The sequence below is a fragment of the Myxocyprinus asiaticus genome, chromosome 48, assembly GCF_019703515.2.
Source record: "Myxocyprinus asiaticus isolate MX2 ecotype Aquarium Trade chromosome 48, UBuf_Myxa_2, whole genome shotgun sequence".
NCBI classification, from domain to species: Eukaryota; Metazoa; Chordata; class Actinopteri; order Cypriniformes; family Catostomidae; genus Myxocyprinus; species Myxocyprinus asiaticus.
Genome location: NC_059391.1, coordinates 2,742,823 through 2,764,736, shown reverse-complemented (window position 1 = coordinate 2,764,736; position 21,914 = coordinate 2,742,823). Strand labels below are relative to the sequence as shown.

The 21,914-nt window shown below is 45.2% G+C and overlaps 1 protein-coding gene across 1 annotated transcript in view; it reads left to right on the top strand.

Moving 5' to 3' along the window:
- The window catches only part of LOC127437251 (transmembrane protein 178B-like), a 41,574-nt gene that overhangs the window by 7,118 nt on the left and 12,542 nt on the right, over positions 1 to 21,914 (top strand). The window contains exons 2-3 of the mRNA XM_051692072.1: positions 170 to 283; positions 2,962 to 3,099. Coding sequence (XP_051548032.1) covers positions 170 to 283; positions 2,962 to 3,099 — 252 coding nt within the window. The remainder of the gene's footprint in view (positions 1 to 169; positions 284 to 2,961; positions 3,100 to 21,914) is intronic.

Here is a 21,914-nt window from a genome sequence, read left to right as displayed (position 1 = left end):
ATATAATGTGGGATCCGATAAGTGGTTTTGGATATAAATGTCTTCTAAATGACTACATACAGTACTTCCTTAAAGTACTTTGCTCTTTCTGCCCCACTTAAACTATCAAACACTTGCCCTTATCATTGTTGCAGTGAAATTATCAGGTTGTTTCTGTGTGTTTCTGCAGGTTTGCTTCAGCGCTGTACGCCAGTGAAGTATTACTACTCCTCAGCCAATGTTCCACGAAATCTTCCTGTGAACATCACCAAGACTGTACGACAAGATGTGTGGCACGCTCTCCGTAAGTTACCTCTGTAAAAACAGTCTGAACAACCAGATCATCGTGTGTTGTATTTTACTGCTAAGTGGTTGGGCTGGCAGCTGCAATGTTGTAGGTTCCAATCTCATAAGCATTGATCTTTGAACTATCACCACACCAATATGTGCTTGATCAAGACACTTAACCTGAGGTTTCTGCCAACATGATCAAGTCAAGTCATTTTTATTTGTATAACGCTTTTCACAACACACATTGTTTCAAAGCAGCTTTACAGAAAACCATGCTTTAACAGAAAATTTAGCTTTAATATCTATAAAGTGATCACACAGGAAATTGACATGCTGCTTCTGAATGTTTATGTACCTTGACCCCATCATGCTGATTTACTGACATGCTGAAGCTCCTATCAGACATCTTTGCATCAATTTATGTGTTTAGCTTTCCCTGTGGCATGAGTGATAGTGTATTGCATGATCAATCTCTGAGACCTGGGTTCTGGTCCCATTGATGTAATCACTTTCACATAAGCAATGATAAGTGCGATTCAGAGGCTGCATTTTCACTCTAAAATGATAATTGTACTTCACTGATGTTTAGGTTTAGGGTTTGGGTTAGGGAGGAGGGTTAATAAAATATTCATTCCTGTTTACTGTATTACATCATTTGCAACTATAAATACAACTCCCTTTTGGTGCCCTTCTGTGGACATTTCACTTCAATAACACTTCCATCTTTGGCCACTGTGGGCAGAGGTTTAAATTTCAGTAATCACAGACTGATTTCAGCAGCAAAACTTCTGACCTCCTGTTGCCCAATTGACAGTGTGATATATCAGTTTCTGCAGGAGGACTGAACCTGTAGTAAGTTACTATGAGTCACTTTGGATAAAAGCATCACATATAAGACAAATGAAAAAATTGCATGCCCTCACAAAATCTGCACCCACAGAACTCTGCAGAATGCTTTTCATATTCTCATATATTTTCGCAGGACTGCAATTCCTGTCATCCATGTAGTTCTAAACAGAATGCAAAAAAGACATTTGATCATGGAAATCCATTCCACAAAAATCTGCAAAATTTTCTCCCAGAAAAATCAGAGCATAAAATGTGACCGGAAGCAGCTGTGGCTTTGATGGCTGTTTTATAATTTTCAATCCTTCCAGAACACATATGATATGTGTCATGAAATAGATTCAAAAACACTGACTGCCTCATAATTATTATATTCTGCTATAATTAGAGTAAATCACCTAATACAGCCAAATGACCGTTGATGCTCAATTGAACACATTTTGTAGAATTTAAAGGGATACAGTTGTTCACCCCAAAATGAAAATTATCTCATAATTTACTCACCCTCATGTTATCCCAGATGTGAATGACTTTCTTTCTTCTGCAGAACACAAATGAAGATTTTTAGAAGAATTTCTCAGCTCTGTAGGTCCATACAAAATTCCATAATAGGTCCATAAATTCTCCTCCCTTCCCAGTAGGTGGCGATATGCATAAAGAATGTGAATCGCCAAAAACAAACAAATGCAATGCTGTAACTTTTCTAAATAGTTTTGTGACAGATGTAAAGTTAAGTGATTGATTGACATAACATATGACAAATTGATTATACAGCAACTCAAAATGTAAGTTTATGCAATTGTGAACAGGGGTGAAGTTCACCATTTTTTACCTCCATTCAGACATGATGTGGTTACATGCACCTTTGCAGTTGCTCTGCTGAAATAAATTAAAAAATATTGTTCTCCTGCATACAAATGCCTCTATACATATTAATCTACATAGACTATATATGACATATCAAAATCAGGTGTACTGTCAAAAATTGTGCTACATTTGGTATTATCCAAATTAACTGGCTTGATTTAAGTCACAAATATTAACTAACGTCATTTAATCAGTCTGAATACATTAAGCTACACCAATAAAATGGTAAGAGTTGGATCAGGTAGAAATACCAGATATATGGGTATTTGACAAATAACATGAATATGATTTAGGGAAAAAAAAAAAAAAATGTTGTTTCTTTTGCATTTCACTCAAATTTACTCTAAAAAGTGGTAACCTGCAAGTATTAACCATAAGGAGCTATTTATTCCTGATCTAACCCTTATAATTAGTGTTGATGGAGGTAACTAATGCATTCAGGTTAATTTAGAGATATTAAATAAAAAATTTCACTTAAATCAAACCTGTTAATTTATATATTACACACATAAAACAAATTTTTTAATTCATGTATTTTTATTAGTGTTCTGCAGTATGACCATGCAGTCTCTCAGTCAACATGAGGTCATAAAACTACATGTATTGTAATTATTATATTATATTTAGAAAAAATGCAGTTTAAAGTAGTTTAGTTAAAGTGTAACATTTCAACCTGCAGAATATTTCATGCCAATTACCCATATACCCTGCACTTATTACAGTATTGTACTGAGCGAGGTGATGTTATGTAGTTTAAATACAATAGATTAGGCAGAAGACAGTTATTGCACATCATTCAGTATATATGCATTATATTATACACAACAGACAGTGCAAAATACTGCTGTATAACAGCACAACCCAAGCAATCATAAAATAGGATTTCAGCACAGGGTATTCAGTTACTGCATGCAGGATTTTAAAATGTGTCAATATGGATAAGATTACAGTGTTGAACCCTTCATCTCTCTCCTGCAGATCTGCAGCGGATGACAGCAGGTTTTATTGGTATGGCTGTTGCCATCATTTTGTTTGGCTGGATCATCGGTGTGTTGGGCTGCTGGAAACACAATGAGCTGATGCAGTATGTGGCTGGACTGCTCTTCCTCATGGGAGGTGAGATCTGTGCTAACACAAGTCACAAACAACCTCTAGATGGCAGTTTATTACTGGTAGACAGAAAAAGACTATGTTTGAATAGCATAGTACCCTATAAGTATAGTATGCATGCGATGCACAGTGGCATTTGCGTTGTTCATATGTGCAAGAAGCTGGTGGAGTTTCTGATGTTTTGGTGCCCCCATAGGATAAGATGGTGCCCCCATAGTGAGTAGGTGCACTACGCAGACTGCATATTATGCATATAGGGAGCAGCAGTACCGGTCTGTAATACTACATTGAAGATGAATAATTCCAAGAAAATGACCATATATTCAGATGGTCCCTTACCATATTCTTCACAGCTTTAGCAATAAATCCTTTTTGAGGTATTATTAATAAAAAGTGTATATCCTTTCTTATTTGCTGAATATAATTCCTTTTTTTCCTTCGGTTATTTATCCTCTTTATCTTATTTATCTGTGTTGGTTTATATGCATTTTTACATTTATTTTTTATTTTTTAATTTACTTTATTTTAATTATTTATTTTTTTCTTTCAGCTGTACTTCTTGTCCTTATGACTGTACTCGTGCATTGTTGGATCTGTGTAATTTTGTACATCTTATTGAACATTTATATTGAACCTTATGTTTTGCAATAAAAAAACAAAATCCAGTTTAAGTACAATGTGTGGACTTTTTAGACGGTCCCTTACCACACCCTTCATGAGAAGGGTATAGCTGCAGGCGTTGCTCCAAAAACAAGCGGTCGTTCCAAACCGCCGTTGAAGATATAGGGAGCCCCTTACCTAACCCTTTTTCTAACCTGAACCGTGAGTGCAAGGGATGCCTCCTTTTGGAGTTGGCGCAACCCCCTTTTGGTGTAACCATAACCCTTTTGTAGTAACACCACCCTCTTTTAGAGATTCCACCCCCATTTGGAGGTTTACGGCCTGCAGCTATACCTACTTGCCCTTCATAGTATTAGCACATTTCAGTACAATGTGTGGACTTTTCAGACGACCCCTTACCCACCATATGAAAAATGTACAACTTATATGTACTGGAATTAATGATCTGGAACGATTTCACCATGATGCCATGTGACCAGCTTACAGGGCAAATCACGTCCTGTATGAGCAAAGTGTGGATGCGGAAAGTGAGTTTATTGGGAGAAACTGTAAATCAGGAGGACATCGGGAGGAGGGGTAGAAAAATGGGAGAAACCTGGTAAAATCATGAGTGTTGGCAGGTATGGCATTAGGTATCATGAACAAAAAATGAACAATGTATGTTTTACAGCATTTATAAATATGTTAGTGTTAGTTAATAAAAATAGGAACCTTATTGTAAAGTGTTACCAAAATGTTCTTGGTAACATTTTACCTTACTGCTTCCTTTGTTAAAGGATTATAAAGGGGTTCCTTAATGACTAATACATCATTTACAAAAGCATTAAAAATCATTAATATGCTGTTATAACAATAACTATATTAATAATAGTCTATTTTTGGTGCATTGTGACATAAAAGTAGTAATATAGGGGACTATATGTCAAAATGATTGATGAGGGGGCGTGTCCAGAAGTAGTTGACAGATGTTTATGTTTGATAACCATAGCCAGAAATGTCTGGCCGGATGTGTGTTTGATGGTTGAATGACCAGATGTTTTGACAGGAAGTCTGTGTTTGATATTGTCTGACAGGATGTCTGTTTTGAGAGATAACAATAAACCTGATGTTTTGACAGGTGTTTATGTCTGATAACAATAACCAGATGTCTCTGACCGTAGTTTGACCCTTGGTTGACAGGATGTCTGTTTGTGGTTACAGGAAGTGTGTTTGTATCTGACAATGGATGACCTTTGGTTTGAAAGGTGTTTTAAGTGATAAAAGTTTTGTCGAGCATGCGGTTTAAAAAGGTGGTGTGTTTTCAGAGTCTGAATAAATCTTCACATTCAGAAACTATTCTGAACGTTGCTGAAATGACTGAAGATCCTCTTTTTCTTTCAAAGAGAGTGTGGGGTCTGAGTTTGACCAAGTTTCTCCACAATCTGTTTAACAGTAACAAGTATCAATTTAATTTATCTGGAAATCGTCTGTCTGTATGATTTTTGAGCGAACAAATAGTGAGGTGAAACTGTACAACATGGATGTGGGGTGTGTGTGGGACGAAGACCCTTACCTGTTTTTCACGGAAATAGACTGGAACGTGTTCTACAGTAAAGTCTGGATGGCTCTGAATGATAATGGAGATGACCCACTATTCATCGGTGAATGGTATAGAACAACGGCTCCTTACCCTAGGTCACAACCTTATCCGAAAGAAGCCAGAGAATTATGTCTACATATTCGTCTGCGAGTGTAATTCAGGTCTCGGTGAGCGCATTTGTCCAGTCTCTGAGACCTAGCACAACGAACGGTTTCAAATGAAATTTATATTTCTGTGGAAAGACCTGCCCATTATGAACAAGATCTTCTCAAAGATTCACAGAACGGTCGAGTGGTGCGACAACAATCTGTATCACACAGGTTATTAATTTTATTTCTACATATAAAATGCATTTTAAAACAAACATAGATCAAACATATAACATATATATCATGTTTAAAACTTGTGAATTTACAAACTGTTTAAAGTGTAAATTACTCATTATGATGAATGATCTGTAATTATTAATATGTTTAAGAAATTTAATATTTCACAGTTATTTGTTTTATTCTAAATTCTAACATGTACACCATTTAAACATGATTATCAATTCAACAATTCTGATACGGAGAGCTATTTCAAAGTAATTTAGTATATTTTATTTTTAAATGATTTATAAATTGTACAATATTGGTGATAATTCAACAAAATGGTAATCATATATGACTTTTAATGATGCTAAAAACACATTAACTTCTTATAATAGTCATGAGTTCATGCTAGTCCACAAATCGTCATGGTTACTGGTGTAACCTCCGTTCCCTGATGGAGGGAACGAGACGTTGGTGTCGATGTAGTGACACTAGGGGTCACTCTTGGGAGCCCGAGACACCTCTGGTCTTTGATAAAAGGCCAATGAAAATTGGCGAGTGGTATTTGCATGCCACTCCCCCGAACATACGGGTATAAAAGGAGCTGGTATGCAACCACTCATTCAGGTTTTACGCTGAGGAGCCGATATAAGGTCCGGCCATTTCAGCGGGTAGTTCAGCGTTGTGGCAGGAGGGACCAACGTCTCGTTCCCTCCATCAGGGAACGGAGGTTACACCAGTAACCATGACGTTCCCTATCTGTCACTCACTCGACGTTGGTGTCGATGTAGTGACACTAGGGGTCCCTATACAAAACGCCACAAGGCTGAACTGTGTTACGTGAACTGGCGGTGTGTGGTGGGCAGACTTGCTGTGTGCCTTATAGCCAGCACACCAGGTCGACACGTAACCTCCCCCAACACAGTTATGAGTGTCGAACGGCCCTTTTTGGGGACAAGTCGACTACCCAGAGATAGAGACAGGCTTAACCCAGTCGTGGCCTCTTTCCCCTTCTCTTTTTCCACTCCCTAAAAAAGAAGGGGGATTATCAGACTGGGCCGCCAGGTCTAGTCGGGGGGTGTCCCTCCCAAGGGGAGGACACCGCGGAGACCACACCTCACCCCAAGAGAGGGGGGGATATTTAAGTGGAAGAATACATCACATGGTCTTTCCAACCATGTGGAGAGCCTTCAAGGTAGATCCTGCCCAATGGGGGAGGAGTTACTACAACGTGGAGACTGAGGGGCTCTGCCCAAGGAAGACGCAGTTTGCCAGTAGGGAAATGAACTAGCAGAAGATATAGATCGCATGGGGTTAGCCTTACAGGGAACCGCCACATGCGGAGCACCTACCCCAGAACCGGGCTCTTAGTCAGCGCGTGTACTGGGCCGGCAGCAAGTCTTTCCGAAAACTCGACTGCCACAGGGCTCGGAGGAAGTCAACCAGGGAACAACTTTCGTGAACACTACTGGGAATTAACAGCGCACGTCTTCAGCTCAAAAGGAGGTGGAAGGCGCTATGTGCAAGCGATACACCCGGCCGGCTATCCCGGGCTTATCCGCTTGTGTTGCGTGCCACTACCTGGGACGAAACCGGTTCCACCCGGAGGTTGTAGAACCTTGCAAAGGTGTTGGGTGTTGCCCAGCCCGCTGCTCTGCAATGTCTGTTAGAGAGGCACCTCTGGCCAGGGCCCAAGAAGCCGCTACACCACAGGTAGACTGGGCTCGTAGCCCTACCGGGGGCGGCATGTTTTGGGCGAGACATGCCATAGTTATGGCGTCAATGAGCCAGTGGGCGATCCTCTGCTTGGAGACAGCGCTTCCTTTCCGCTGTGCACCAAAGCAGACAAAGAGCTGCTCAGAGATTCTAAAGCTCTGCGTGCGATCCAAATAGATGCGTAAAGCGCGCACCGGACACAGCAACGACAGGGCTAGGTCTGCCTCCTCCTGGGGCAGCACTTGCAGGTTCACCACCTGGTCTCTAAAAGGAGTGGTGGGAACCTTGGGCACATAGCCCGGTCGGGGGTCTCAGGATCACGTGAGAATAGCCCGGACCGAACTCCAGGCACGTTTCGCTGACAGAGAACGCTTGCAGGTCACCTACCCTCTTGATGGAAGTGAGCGCAGTCAGGAGGGCAGTCTTCAAGGAGAGTGCCTTAAGCCCGGCTGACTGCAAAACTCAAAGGGGGCTCTCTGTAGACCCTGAAAAACTACAGAGGTCCGATGAGGGAACAAGGCGTGGCCTGGAGGGATTCAGCCTCCTGGCGCCTCTTAGGAACCTGATGATCAGATCATGCTTCCCTAAGGACTTACCGTCGACTGCGTCATGGTGTGCTGCTATGGCAGCAACGTACACCTTCAAGGTGGAAGGGGACAGCCTCCCTTCCAACCTCTCTTGCAGGAAGGAAAGCACTGATCTGACTGCGCACCTCTGGGGGTCTTCCTGATGGGAAGAACACCACTTAGCGAACAGACACCACTTAAAGGCATACAGGCGCCTTGTAGAGGGAGCCCTAGCCTGAGTGAACGTGTCTACCACCGCAGGTGGGAGACAGCTTAGGTCTTCTGCGTCCCGTCCAGGGGCCAGACATGGAGATTCAAGAGGTCTGGGCGCGGGTGCCGGATGGTGCCCCTTCCCTGAGAAAGAAGGGCCTTTCTCAGGGGAATTTGCCCGGGGGGAGCTGTCACGAGGAGCGTGAGGTCTGAGCACCATGTCTGGGCGGGCCAGTAGGGTGCTTACCAGGACGACCTTCTCCTCGTCCTCCCTGACCTTGCACAGGGTCTGTGCGAGCAGGCTCACTGGGGAAAACGCATATTTGCGAATGCCAGGGGACCAGCTGTGTGCCAGCGCGTCTATGCCGAGGAAGGCCTCGGTGAGGGCGTACCAGAGTGGGCAGTGGGAGGATTCTTGGAAGGCGAACAGGTGCACCTGTGCCTGACTGAATCGACTCCAAATCAGCTGGACCACCTGAAGGTGGAGTCTCCACTCTCCCTTGAGGGTAACCTGTTGTTACGGCGCGTCCGCCGAAGTGTTGAGGTTGCCCGGGATGTGAGTGGCTTGCAGCGACTTGGTGCTGCTAACTCCGTTGGAGGAGACGGCGGGCGAGTTATGACATACAGCGGGAGCGCAGACCGCCTTGGCGGTTGACATATGCTACCGCTGCCGTGCTGTCTGTCTGAACTAGCACGTGCTTGCCCTGGATCAATGGCCGGAACCTCCGCAGGGCGAGCAGAATTGCCAGTAACTCGAGGCAGTTGATGTGCCAACGCAGCCGCGGACCCGTCTAGAGGCCGGCGGCTGCATGCCCATTGCCAACAGCGCCCCAGCCCATTTTGGAGGCGTCTGTCATGACCACGACGCGCCTGGAGACCAGTTCTAGCGGAACACCTGCTCGTGGAAACGAGAGGTCGGTCCAAGGGCTGAAAAGACGGTGACAGACCGACGTAATGGCCACGCGGTGTGTCCCGTGGCGCCATGCCCGTCTCGGGACTCGAGTCTGGAGCCAGTGCTGAAGCGGCCTCATATGCATCAACCCGAGCGGGGTGGCCACCGCCGAGGACGCTATATGCCCCAGGAGCCTCTGAAAATGTTTCAGTGGAACCGCTGTTTTCTGTTTGAACGCCTTCAAACAGGCCAGCACCGACTGGGCGCGCTCGTTCGTAAGGTGCGCCATCAAGGAGACTGAGTCCAACTCCAAACCGAGAAAAGAGATGCTCTGAACCGGGAGGAGCTTGCTCTTTTCCCAGCTGACCCGAAGCCCTAGTCGGCTGAGGTGTGAGAGCACCAGGTCCCTGTGTGCGCATAACCCGTCTCGAGAGTGTGCTAGGATTAGCCAGTCGTCGAGATAGTTGAGAATGCGAATGCCCACCTCCCTTAACGGGGCAAGGGCAGCCTCTGCGATCTTCGTAAAGATGCGAGGAGACAGGGACAGGCCGAAAGGGAGGACTTGTACCGAGACGCCTGACCCTTGAACGCAAACCGCAGGAAGGGTCTGTGTCGAGGAAGGATCAAGACGTGAAAGTACGCATCCTTCGGGTCTACCGCCGTGAACCAATCTTGATGCCGGACGCTCGCTAGAACGCGTCTTTGCATCAGCATCTTGAACGGGAGTCTGTGTAAGGCCCTGGTTCAGTACTCGCAGGTCCAAGATTGGCCGCAACCCACTGCCTTTTTTCGGTACAATGAAGTAGGGGCTGTAAAACCCCTTCTTCATCTCGGCTGGAGGGACAGGTTCTATCGCGTCCTTCCGTAGGAGGGTAGCGATCTCCGCGCAAGGTAGCAGCGTTTCCATCTTTCACCAAGGTGAAGTGGAAACCGCTGGACCTGGGCGGATGCCCAGCGAAGTGAATCGTGCAGCCGAGTCGGACGGTCCGGACCAGCCCTCGCGACGGACTGGAAAGCGCAAGCCATGCGTCCGAGTTCCGCGCAAGGGGGACCAAAGGGACAACGTCATCGGATGTACCGGCGGGTCGGGCCTCGCGGTGGGGCGGAGCTTGAGGTGCCACACCACATCGTGGCCATGCTGAGTCAGAGGACATCGAAGCACTTACCTGGCTCCTTGTGACCACCCCCGGAACAGCCTGGGACGGGGGAGGAAGAGGCCTGTCCTCATGACCCATGGAGACTGTCACATCGGGGGCGGATTTGTGCCACAGCTGGGCGCTCAGGGCGGGAGACCGCCGCTGGAGCACCAACCTGCCAAATGGAGTGGTGGACGGTGGTCGTGATGCCAGCCGTACACACCGAATATGTGACCCAGGGAACAAGGAAACCACTCTTGCGGAGCTCTTGAGTACTGCAGCCACTTGGGCATGCAGCGCAATTAAATGCAAAAGGTAACAAAAAGAAGATCTGCTTACCAGCTCCAGAGCAGCGGGTTTCGTTGTCCCTGGGTCGCCCGTCTCAGGGGCGCTTCGAAGACCTCCGTGGGTTCTTCGGTGCCGGCTGTGAGACGGGTGGCGTCGGCTTCCTGCGGTGGGCTCCACGCCGGGGCCGGGCCGGAGGAGCGGGCTGCGGCGGAGCCGGTGCAGTCACCGCAGGGGGACGCCCTCGGCGATGAGTAGATGGGGGGATCTTGAGCCACGCCGGGGCAGGACAAGCCGGCTAGCATCCATCTACTGCTCTACCATCAAGAACTGCTGGGCAAAGTCCTCGACGGTGTCGCCGAATAGGCCCGCCTGGAAAATGGGGGCAGCAAGGAATCGTGTCCTGTCGGCCTCACCCATCTCGACCAGGTTGAGCCAAAGGTGGCGCTCCTGGACCACTAGTGTGGCCATCGTCCGCCCGGGAGACCGCGCCGTGACCTCCGTCGCTCGGAGAGCGAGGTCGGTCGCCGAGCGCAGTTCCTGCATCAATCCCGGGGCGGAACTACCCTCGTGCAGTTCCTTTAGCGCCTTGGCGGACTTGCAGGAGAGCCATGGCATGCAGGGCGGAGGCGGCTTGTCCAGCAGCGCCGTAGGCTTTGACCATCAGAGACGACGTAAACCTACAGGCCTTGGACGGGGGCTTTGGGCACCCACGCCAGGTGGCGGCGCTCTGCGGGCATAGGTGCACCGCGAGCGCCTTTATCCACCGGGGGATTGCCGAATAACCCTTGGCCGCCCCACCATCGAGGGTAGTGAGAGCGGGGAAGCTGAAAAGATCGGGACCGGGCAGTAAAAGGTGCCTCCTGCGACCTTGTCAGCTCTTCATGCACTTCCGGGAAGAAAGGAACGGGGCGGGGCGTGGCTTTGAGCGGCGCCGCGAGCCCAGGAACCAATCATAGAGCCGCGAGGGTTCAGAGAAGAGCGGTGAAATCCACTCTAACCGACGCTCGCGGCTGTCCGGGAAAGCATGTCGTCATCTCCGCGTCAGCCTGTGACTGGGCGATCGACCCCGAAGGGAGGAGCCCAGCCGAGGCTTCCGACTGGACGAGCCCGCTCTCCGATGCTGCGCTCGAGAGCTCATCATTTTCGCGGGCTCCGAATAAGAGGTCGAACTCGCCGTGAGACGAGCCGGCGGACTCACCCGGAAGCCCGATCGGGGCAGACGAGCGTGCTGGGGAATGGGAGGTCCGCGGGGGATACCCGGCGGAGGCGGTCCCATTGGGGTCCCCAAATCGCCCCCAGTGCTAGCCTCGCCGGCCTCAAACCCGTGGGTAAAAGGACAGAGGCGGGAGCCTCTGGGGTGGCTCGCTTCCTTACGAAGGCGAGCCGCGACCGCAACGTTGCCATGGACACGTTCTCGCAATGAGAATGTGACCATCCACGAACGCTGTCTCCGCGTGAGCAGTGCCCAGACACAAAAGACAGTGATCGTGACCGTTAGAAGGCGAGAGATAACGAGCACAACCAGGAATAACACACAATCGGAAAAGCATCTTTAAAAAGACGCGTCTTTAAAAAGACGTTCCGTGTGTGCGCTCTTTTAGAGAAATATATACTCTTTTAGAGGGGAAAAATGCTCTTTCAGAAAATATACTCTCTAGTTTTTCTGCCGAAGCGCCCAGGGGCATTCTCTGCAGTGCACCAGTGCAGAGGAGGGAGAAGCTGCTGAAATGCGCCGTCAGATCCAGCAGGTGAATGAACAGTAGTATTCAGCTCAATGAGCATGACCGTTCGGCTCCGAAGAGAAAATCTGAATGAGTGGTTGCATACCAGCTCCTTTTATACCCGTATGTTCGGGGGAGTGGCATGCAAATACCACTCGCCAATTTTCATTGGCCTTTTATCAAAGACCAGAGGTGTCTCGGGCTCCCAAGAGTGACCCCTAGTGTCACTACATCGACACCAACGTCGAGTGAGTGACAGATAGGGAACTTTTAACAATGTCCTCTAGTAATAAAACAACAACTTTTAAAAGGCCTAGTGACTCTTCAAACTTGCGTACATGCTCTTTTCCTCTTAGTACATAGCAGAGGCCTTGTGGTCATGTAGTTTTCAGATAAGACTGACAGTCGTAAAAAAAACTTGACTATGGGTTACTAAACACAACATCTAATATCATACACATTTCTACAAAAGTAAGGTTTAAACAAAATGTTTAATTAGATATAAATACTTTTAAGTCTACTATGTTTAAACAAATACGGATGAACAAAGATACTTACACCGGTCATTTAACTAACAGATGTATCTAAAACAGTTTATACATCTCTCACTAAACTCCTCTTCCATGCACACATGCGCGCACGCACGCACACACACACACAAGCACACACACCAACCGTAAGTCATGAGTGTACTAGTATGCTGCAAACCACCACGAGCCAAATTGTGGTCATTTGGTTATATTAATGCTCTAGTAAGACCGGTATTATTTCTAATATATATTATGTAAAATTTTTATATTTTTACAAACAACTCCATACCAAAGTACTCGAATTCTAACATGCCTGCAGGATAATGAAAACAAAGTTTTACTAAAAACATTTGGGAGGCCTAAGATCAGGTAGCTCAACCTAGCACAACCCATGATTAACTTGTTAGATTCAGCCATTGTCAGGCTATCGGGAATCATCTATATGTTTAATCTAACAAGGACCATGATGGAAATACAGTATGTCTATTACTTTATTGTTTGTTCCTTGTTGAGATGTATCTTGCTTTTCAGCATATGTTTTCAAAGCCATTATCATGCGCTAATTGCTAACACAGATTGTCATACCAGATAAACAAGGTTACATTTTCGTGTATCGACTGATAAATACAACCATGTTAACATAAAACTTTAAATAAAATAATTTGGTATAGTACCAGCTAATATTTTATTTGTTAGACAACAAACTTTAGGTAAATTCACTCACCTTCAGTTTCTAAAGCCTTTAAGAAGAATTTAAATGTAAATGTCTGAACTCCAACAGAATTTAAAATGTATGATATTATTAAATTATTATATTACTAAATTTACCATACATATAACTAGAACTGTTATATCTGGAAGGAAGTCATGAGAGCTGGATATAGGTGCGGCGAAACAGTATTTAATAAAATAAACAAAGTACAGAATAACGGAGTAAACACAGAAACAAAAGAAACAGCCACGATCGGAAAACACAGGAACAGAGAAAACATACACGATGGGCACTGGTCATATACAGGAGGTCAAAACACATAACAACTGACAAAGAACAAGCAAACAACAGGGCATTATATACACAATGGATAATGACTTAATGGAAGACAGGTGAAAACAATCATGGACAGCTGGCAGAGATGAGGGCAGGGAATAATGGGAAGTGTAGTCCATGTGAAACAGATGACAGGGGAGAAACACAAGGCAAACAACAGTGAATCATGACAAGAACAAATTAACAATACGTACATACTATGAAAACAGATCGAAAGAAAGATTCATATGGTGTTGCAAGGTAGGATGTGCTATACAAACCACACCTATCTTTCACTACAATCCATGGCTCTGTCATCAGACTGATTATATTTTATTGTCTATTTATTCAATATTGTATTAGCTTTTGTTGCATTTATTGCAATAAAATTACATTTGTATTTTTAGTTAATGGAATGTCTTAATAATGTTGCATATGAACCAGGATATTTGAAATACACAAACAATGAAACATGACTAGTATGACCAGCCACGTCTCTACATTAGGGGCAAGTGGGGCTAAGCCCCACCAGAGGTGGGGCTGTTGTGAAAATTGCATGGCATCATCATAAATTTATTTTAAGAATATATTTTCTGCAACTTAAACGTGTTTTATGTCCATTATACAAGAAAAAAGTATATATACTTTTGATAAATTATATTATTATTATTAAGGTATGTTGCGTAAAAGCCATTTAGTCTCTCATTTGATTCCAAAACTTTGATCATATTTATGTCAGCTGTTGACATAAGCATCGGAAGTTACCACTCTTGACTGCAGACCTGTGTAGTGAACTTCACTGGTAAGTTTTAAAAGCTAATTTTTTTCAAATGTGCTGTTGGTAGGATTAGTAAAGCACCGTTCATCATTTCATTGAATCGTATGCCATTACCTTGCAAACACCTCTGGTCTTTGATAAAAGGCCAATGAAAATTGGCGAGTGATATTTGCATGCCACTCCTCCGGACATATGGGTATAAAAGGAGCTGGTATGCAACCACTCATTCAGGTTTTATGCTGAGGAGCCAAGACAAGATCCGGCCATTTCAGCGGGTAGTTCAGCATTGTGGCAGGAGGGACACAACATCTCGTTCCCTCCATCAGGGAACGGAGGTTACGCAAGTAACCAGGATGTTCCCTATCTGTCACTCACTCAACATTGTGTCGATGTAGTGACACTAGGGCTCCCTATACGAAACGCCGCAACTGGCTGAACTGTGTTATGTGAGCTGGCGGTGTGTGATGGGCAGACCACTGTGTGCCTCGTAGCCCTCGCACCAGGCCAACACGTAACCTCCCCCAACATAGTTATGAGTGTCGAACGGCCCTTTGGGGACAAGTCGACTACCCAAAAGATAGAGACAGGCTGAACCAGTCGTGGCCTCTTTTCCCCTTCTTTTTTACACTCCCTAAAAAACAAGGGGGATTATCCGACTGGGCCGCCAGGTCTAATTGGGGGGTGCCCCTCCCAAGTCTTGCCAAACATGTGGAGAGTCTCATGGTAGATCCTACCCAATGGGGGAGGAGTTACTACAAACATGGAGACTGTGGCAGAGGTGGCTCTGCCCTAGGAAGACGCAGTTTGCCAACAGGGAAACGAATTAGCGGAAGATATACATCGCATGGGGTTACCTCAGGGAACCACCACATGCGGAGCACCTACCCCAGAACAGGGCTCTTAGTTAACACATGTATTGGGCCGGCAGCGAGTCTCTCCGAAAACTCAAATGCCACAGGGCTCGGAGGAAGTCAACCAGGGAACATAGCTTGTGAAAACTACTGGGAATTAATGGTGCACGTCTTCAGCTCAGAGGAGGTGAAAGGCGCTATGTGCAAGCGATACATCCGGCCGGCTATCCCGGGCTTATCCACTTGTATTGCGTGCCACTACCTGGGATGAAACTGGTTCCACCCGGAGGTTGTAGAACCTTGCAAAGGTGTTGGGTGTTTCCCAGCCCGCTGCTCTGCAAATGTCTGTAAGAGAGGCACCCCTGGCCAGGGCCCAGGAGGCTGTTATACCCCTGGTAGAATGGGCACATAGCCCTACCGGGAGCGGCACATCCTGGGCATGATATGACATAGCTATGGCGTCAATGAGCCAGTGGGTGAACCTCTGCTTGGAGACAGCGCTTCCTTTCCGCTTTCCGCTGTCGCGAGGAGTGTGAGGTCTGAGAACCACATCTGGGTGGGCCAGTAGGGTGCTACCAGGATGACCTGCTCCTCGTCCTCTCTGACCTTGCACAGAGTCTGTGCAAGTAGGCTCACTGGGGGAAATGCATATTTGCGTAGGCCAGCTGTGTGCCAGCGTGTCTATGCTGAGGGGTGCCTCGGTCAGGGTGTACCAGAGTGGGCAGTGGGGAGGATTCTTGGGAGGCGAACAGGTCTACCTGTGCCTGTCCGAATCGACTCCAAATAAGCTGGACCACCTGAGGGTGGAATCTCCACTCTCCCCTGAGGGTAACCTGCCGTGACAGCACATCCGCTGTAGTGTTGAGGTCGCCCGGGATGTGAGTAGCTCACAGCGACTTGAAGTGCTGCTGACTCCAGAGGAGGAGACGGCGGGAGAGTTGTGACATACAACGAGAGCGCAGACCGCCTTGGCAGTTGACATATGCTACCATTGCCGGGTTGTCTGTCCGAACTAACACATGCTTGCCTTGGATCAACGGCCGGAACCTCTGCAAGGAGAGCAGAATTGCCAACAACTCGAGGCAGTTGATGTGCCAATGCAGTCGAGGGCCCGTCCATAAGCCGGTGGCTGTGCGCCCGTTGTAAACAGCGCCCCAGCCTGTTTTGGAGGCGTCTGTCGGAGACCTGCTCACGGCCTGTCCTCGCAACCTGTGGAGACTGTCACATCGGGGGCGGATGTGTGCCATAGCTGGGCGCGCAGGAGTGGGGAGACCGCCGCTGGAGCACCAATCCTGCAAGGAAAAACCCGTGGATGGTGGTCGTGATGACGACCGTGCACACTGGGTATGTGACCCAGGGAAGGAGGAAACCGCTCTTTTGCTGAACTGTTGGGTACCGCAGCCACTTGGGCATGTGGCGAAATCAAACAAAAAGGCAACAAAAGATTCTCCACCCGGCCCTCTACCAGGGGATGGAGTGGTCTTACTACCAGCTCCAGTTGAGTGGGTTTCGTCGACCCTGGGTCACCCATCTCAGGGGCGCTTTGACAACCTTCGTGGGTTTTTAACGGCCGACTGTGAGACGGGTGGTGTCTGCTTCCTGCAGTGGGCTCCACGCCGGGGCCGGGCCGAAGGGGCAGGCTGCAGCAGAGTCAGTGCAGTCACCGCAGGGGGATACCCTTGGCGACGAGTAGACGGGGTGCGGGATCTTGAGCCATGCCAGGTCAGGATATGCCGGATAGCCTCCATCTGCTGCTTCACCATCGAGAACTGCTGGGCAAAGTCCTCGACGGTGTGGCTGAATAGGCCAGCCTGGGAGATGGGGGCAGCAAGCAACCATGTCTTGTCGGCCTCACCCATCTCGACCAGGTTGAGCCAAAGGTGGTGCTCCTGGACCTCTAATGTGGACATCGTCCACCCGAGAGACTGCGCCGTGACCTTCGTCGCTGAACGCAGTTCCTGCATCATATCTGGGGTTGAACTACCCTCGTGCAGTTCTTTTAGCGCCTTGGCTTGGTGGACCTGCAGGAGAGCCATGGCGTGCAGGGCAGAGGCGGCTTGTCCAGCAGCGCTGTAGGCTTTAGCCGTCAGGGACAACGTGAACCTACAGGGCTTGGATGGGAGCTTTGGGTGTCCGCGCCAGGTGGCGGTGCTCTGCGGGCATAGGTGCACCGCGAGCGCCTTATCCACCGGGGGAATCGCCGTATAGCCCCTGGCCGTCCCGCCATCGAAGGTAGTGAGGGCTGAGGAATCGGGACTGGGCAGTAAAAGGTGCCTCCCTCGATTTCATCAGCTCATCGTGCACTTCCGAGAAGAAAGGCACTGGAGCAGGGTGTGGCTGCTTTGAGCGGCGCCGCGAGCCCAGGAACCAATCATCGAGCCGCGAGGGTTCAGGGGAGAGCGGAGGGTTCCACTCTAGCCCGACGCTCGCGGCCAGCTGGGAAAGCATGTCCGTCATCTCTGCATCAGCCTGTGACTGGGCAATCGACCTCGAAGGGGGGAGCCCAGCTGAGGATTCTGCGTCCGACTTGACAAGCCCGCTCTCCAAGAGCTCATCAGCTTCATGGGCTTCGAACAAGAGGCCGAACTCGCCGTGAGACGAGCCCGTGGACTCATCCTCATTCTTACGAAAGCAAGCTGCGACCACAACGTTGCCATGGTCATGTTCTCGCAGTGAGAAGCGCTTACACGCATGCACAAGTTCACAGAACTTCACAGTCCATGATGTGAACATCTGTGAAGCTCAGTTAACACAGTTACTCCACTAAAATAACGGACAATTCTGCTCTAAACGTGATGTATGCACTTATTAAATGCATGCATAATTGGCTAAAATTATGCGCTGCTTTTTTGTGCTTTCTTTTTGTTATTATGCAGTTTGCGCTTTATTATCGTACATTAACACACTGAAGTAATGATTGATGTATGCAGTCATGAAATCAGATACCCTCTACTCAAAATCTAAACACAAAAGGGATGCCCAATACCAGGTGTAAACGATGATGGCACCAGCTAATACGCATCTAATATGCATATTAATACCAGGGAATAAACAGGGCACATGCACAGTGGGAATGTGAGGGACAAAGAGTGAAATCAAAATTGATGCACTAGGTTAAAATGTTTTACTTGTTTCTTTTTTGTCTGTCACAATGACAGACAGAATTTGGAATTATTAGTCAATGTTTCAAAGATCAGTCAAATAATTGATTGTTAAGTGATTGTTTGTGCTCCACCCTAAATAATGACCCAGAGACGCCACTGAGTTTGACTTGTCTCTTTTTGGTCATTGTGTACAAAATATAACTACTTTTACATTTGTCACCAATAAATCTGTATTCAGACTTACACTGTAAAAAGTGGTAACATGCGTTTGTTACTTAACATATTCAGGTTGATTTGGACATGTTAAATAATATTTTGACTTGAATTGAAGCAGTTCATTTAGATGTTACTACATGAAGTTAACATTTTTCAGTGTACACATTGAAAATTAAATGGACAGGAAGTACGATCAGTAGCATTCCCCCTTCATGTTTGTATGCAGGGAAATAAACCAAATGAATACTGCTAAATACATGCTGTCTGTACAGGGAAATTTTTGTTTATGCTTTGTTTGTGTACTCTCCGTATACTTTGGTTTGAAATAAGAGAACAAGATACTCTTAACAAATACTTTAAATCAATCACATCACTTTTCATTGCCTTCACTGTGTGCATATAACCCAATACTGTGTAATGTTACACTTACCTTGAATGTCGAAATTTTTTAAATTCGTAAATATTCTACAATTAGTCATGACATAATATTATTATTAACATCTATGTTCAACACTTCTTGAATATCAATCTTAGTCTCCTTAAATTTTTTTATTTTATTTAACACACAAGACCGAGCATTATATTTATAAGAAGATAGTAATAACACTTTTTAAAGTGATACACGCAAGGTAATATGAGTGTGAGACAAGTAGTGGCGGCGTAGTGGACTAAAGCACATAACTGGTAATCAGAAAGTTGTTGGTTCGATCCCCACAGCCACCACCATTGTGTCCTTGGGCAAGGCACTTAACTCCAGATTGCTCTGGGGGTATTGTCCCTGTAATAAAAACACTGTAAGTCGCTTTGGATAAAAGTGCCTGCCAAATGTGTAAATGTAAAATGTAAATGAGACAAAATAAATCATTACAACATGAAAGCAATCCCATAGGAGAACCTTTTAAGTTCTGCTGGAATTACTTGTATTTGCTTGTATGTTCTAAAAATTTGAAAATAAGACAGTATCGACAACACATAATACTGGATGTAAAACAATTTAACATATGTCATCACAGTACAAAACTCTACATTTACAGTATTTGTATTTAATATTTATTTAGACTATTATCATATCATGGTTCACTATGTCATATCCAAGTTTAAATTTACCATTATTACAGTATAATAATTACACTATACTGTATCTATAACACATGGAAACAAACCAAAATACATATTTCCATGTGTTTGTGCATTTTACATGATGTGTTAGAATTGATACATATGCAAACATTAGACATTTTAGAAACAATCACACAGTATAAACTGAGTCAGTGTATTTCACTTAAGTTGGGTACAATGGCTTATGTAACACTTTACAAAAAAGTGTTACAACTGTATCTGTTACAGCTTAACTTGGTCTACAGGATTTTAAAGACATAACACTTATGGCAGTGTGTTTTTTCTATTTACAGTTAATTCCAATTTTTCTGGTTGATAATAGTCTGGTGGTGTCACAAATGAGATTTTTGACTAATTAGATCATGAAAGCAGTTGTCTAAGGGTGCCACAGAAGCTTGTTTGCAATTGTACAAACAAATGTAATTTAACATTTATGTCTTGCTTAGACGATAATGTGAAGCATCTTAAAAATTTGCAACCATCTGAAATATTTTTTTGTTGTTGTTGTTGATTTTCTCCCCAATTTGGAATGCCCAATTCCCAATGTGCTCTAAGTCCTCGTGGTGGCGTAGTGACTCGCCTCAATCCGGGTGGCGGAGGACAAATCTCAGTTGCCTCCGTGTCTGAGAACGTCAATCCGTGCATCTTATCACGTGGCCTGTTGAGCGCATTACCGCGGAGACGTAGCACGCGTGGAGGCTTCACGCTATTCTCCGCGGCATCCACGCACAACTCACCACGCGCCCCACCGAGAGCGAGAACCACATTATAGCGACCACGAGGAGGTTAGCATATGTGACTCTACCCTCCCTAGCAACCAGGCCAATTTGGTTGCTTAGGAGACCTGGCTGGAGTCGCTCAGCATGCCCTGGATTCAAACTCACGACTCCAAGTGTGAACCATCTGAAATATTAAGTTTTTTACGTTTTAACATGATTAAAATTCCACCTAATTTAACATTTTGTACTTAGATCTTCATCAATCCTGTAAAAACAAGAATAAACTGCATACAGTAGTCTGAAATATTAATAAGTTTCTTTGCCAAGACATTGTCAATAACAATTACCTTTATGATAAAATCATATTAAAATAGAAATTGTAACTAATCACAGAGAAATATGAGCACTTTCATCAGCAACAAATGCTTTATTATTGAATACTAACTGATATTAGCATACTTTCAATCCCACATGTGTACACAATTCATATCATTATGCTCTTTTGGTCATATTTTAAACAGACAGGTTGGATAGACATTACTGATGGCATATTGTGTGGTATGTTAGAAAAATTTCAAGTGGAACACTAAGAAAATTGATAATAAAACTAATCTAAATAATTACTAAATTGAATGGAAAGTTTCAACTTGGATAGGACATCGTTAACCAAGATATGATAATAGTCTAAATAAATATTAAATACAAATACTGTAGATGTAGAGTTTTGTACTGTGATGACATATGTTAAATTGTTTTACATCCAGTATTGTGTTGTCGATACTGTCTTATTTACACATTTTTAGAACATACAAGCAAATACAAGTAATTCCAGCAGAACTTAAAAGGTTCTCCTATGGGATTGCATTCGTATTGTAATGATTTATTTTGTCTCAGACTCATATTACTTTGCGTGTATCTGTAATGTTGCTGCTGGCACCGGCAATGACGAAGACGATGGAGAAGTGATGAACCCAAGTGCAGTTTTATTTACAATAGTGAAATCCAATAATCCTAATTATAAACATGAACTAAACAAAACAAAACATAAATATGTACAATGAACATAAACTTGACTATAATTGACTTGACATAAATATAAACGTATACTAAACTTGGCTAGGCTTGGCTTGAATTAAACAACGTTATAAACACAATACCTGACATCAGACAATGGCAGACATGAGGGCTTAAATACAAGGACATGGTGAACAAGTAAACAAGACAACCAATCACAAGACTAAACTATAAACAAGAAAACAAGACTAAATGAACTATAACCAGTGACAAACTAGAACTGATAACAAAGTAATCAAACAATGAACCAATGAAAACAAGACAGATGAACAAGGGAAACACATGACAAGATCACATGAGGGAACAGGAAATCACATGACAAGGAACAAACATGGCATGGAAACAGGAAATACTTTTCAAAAT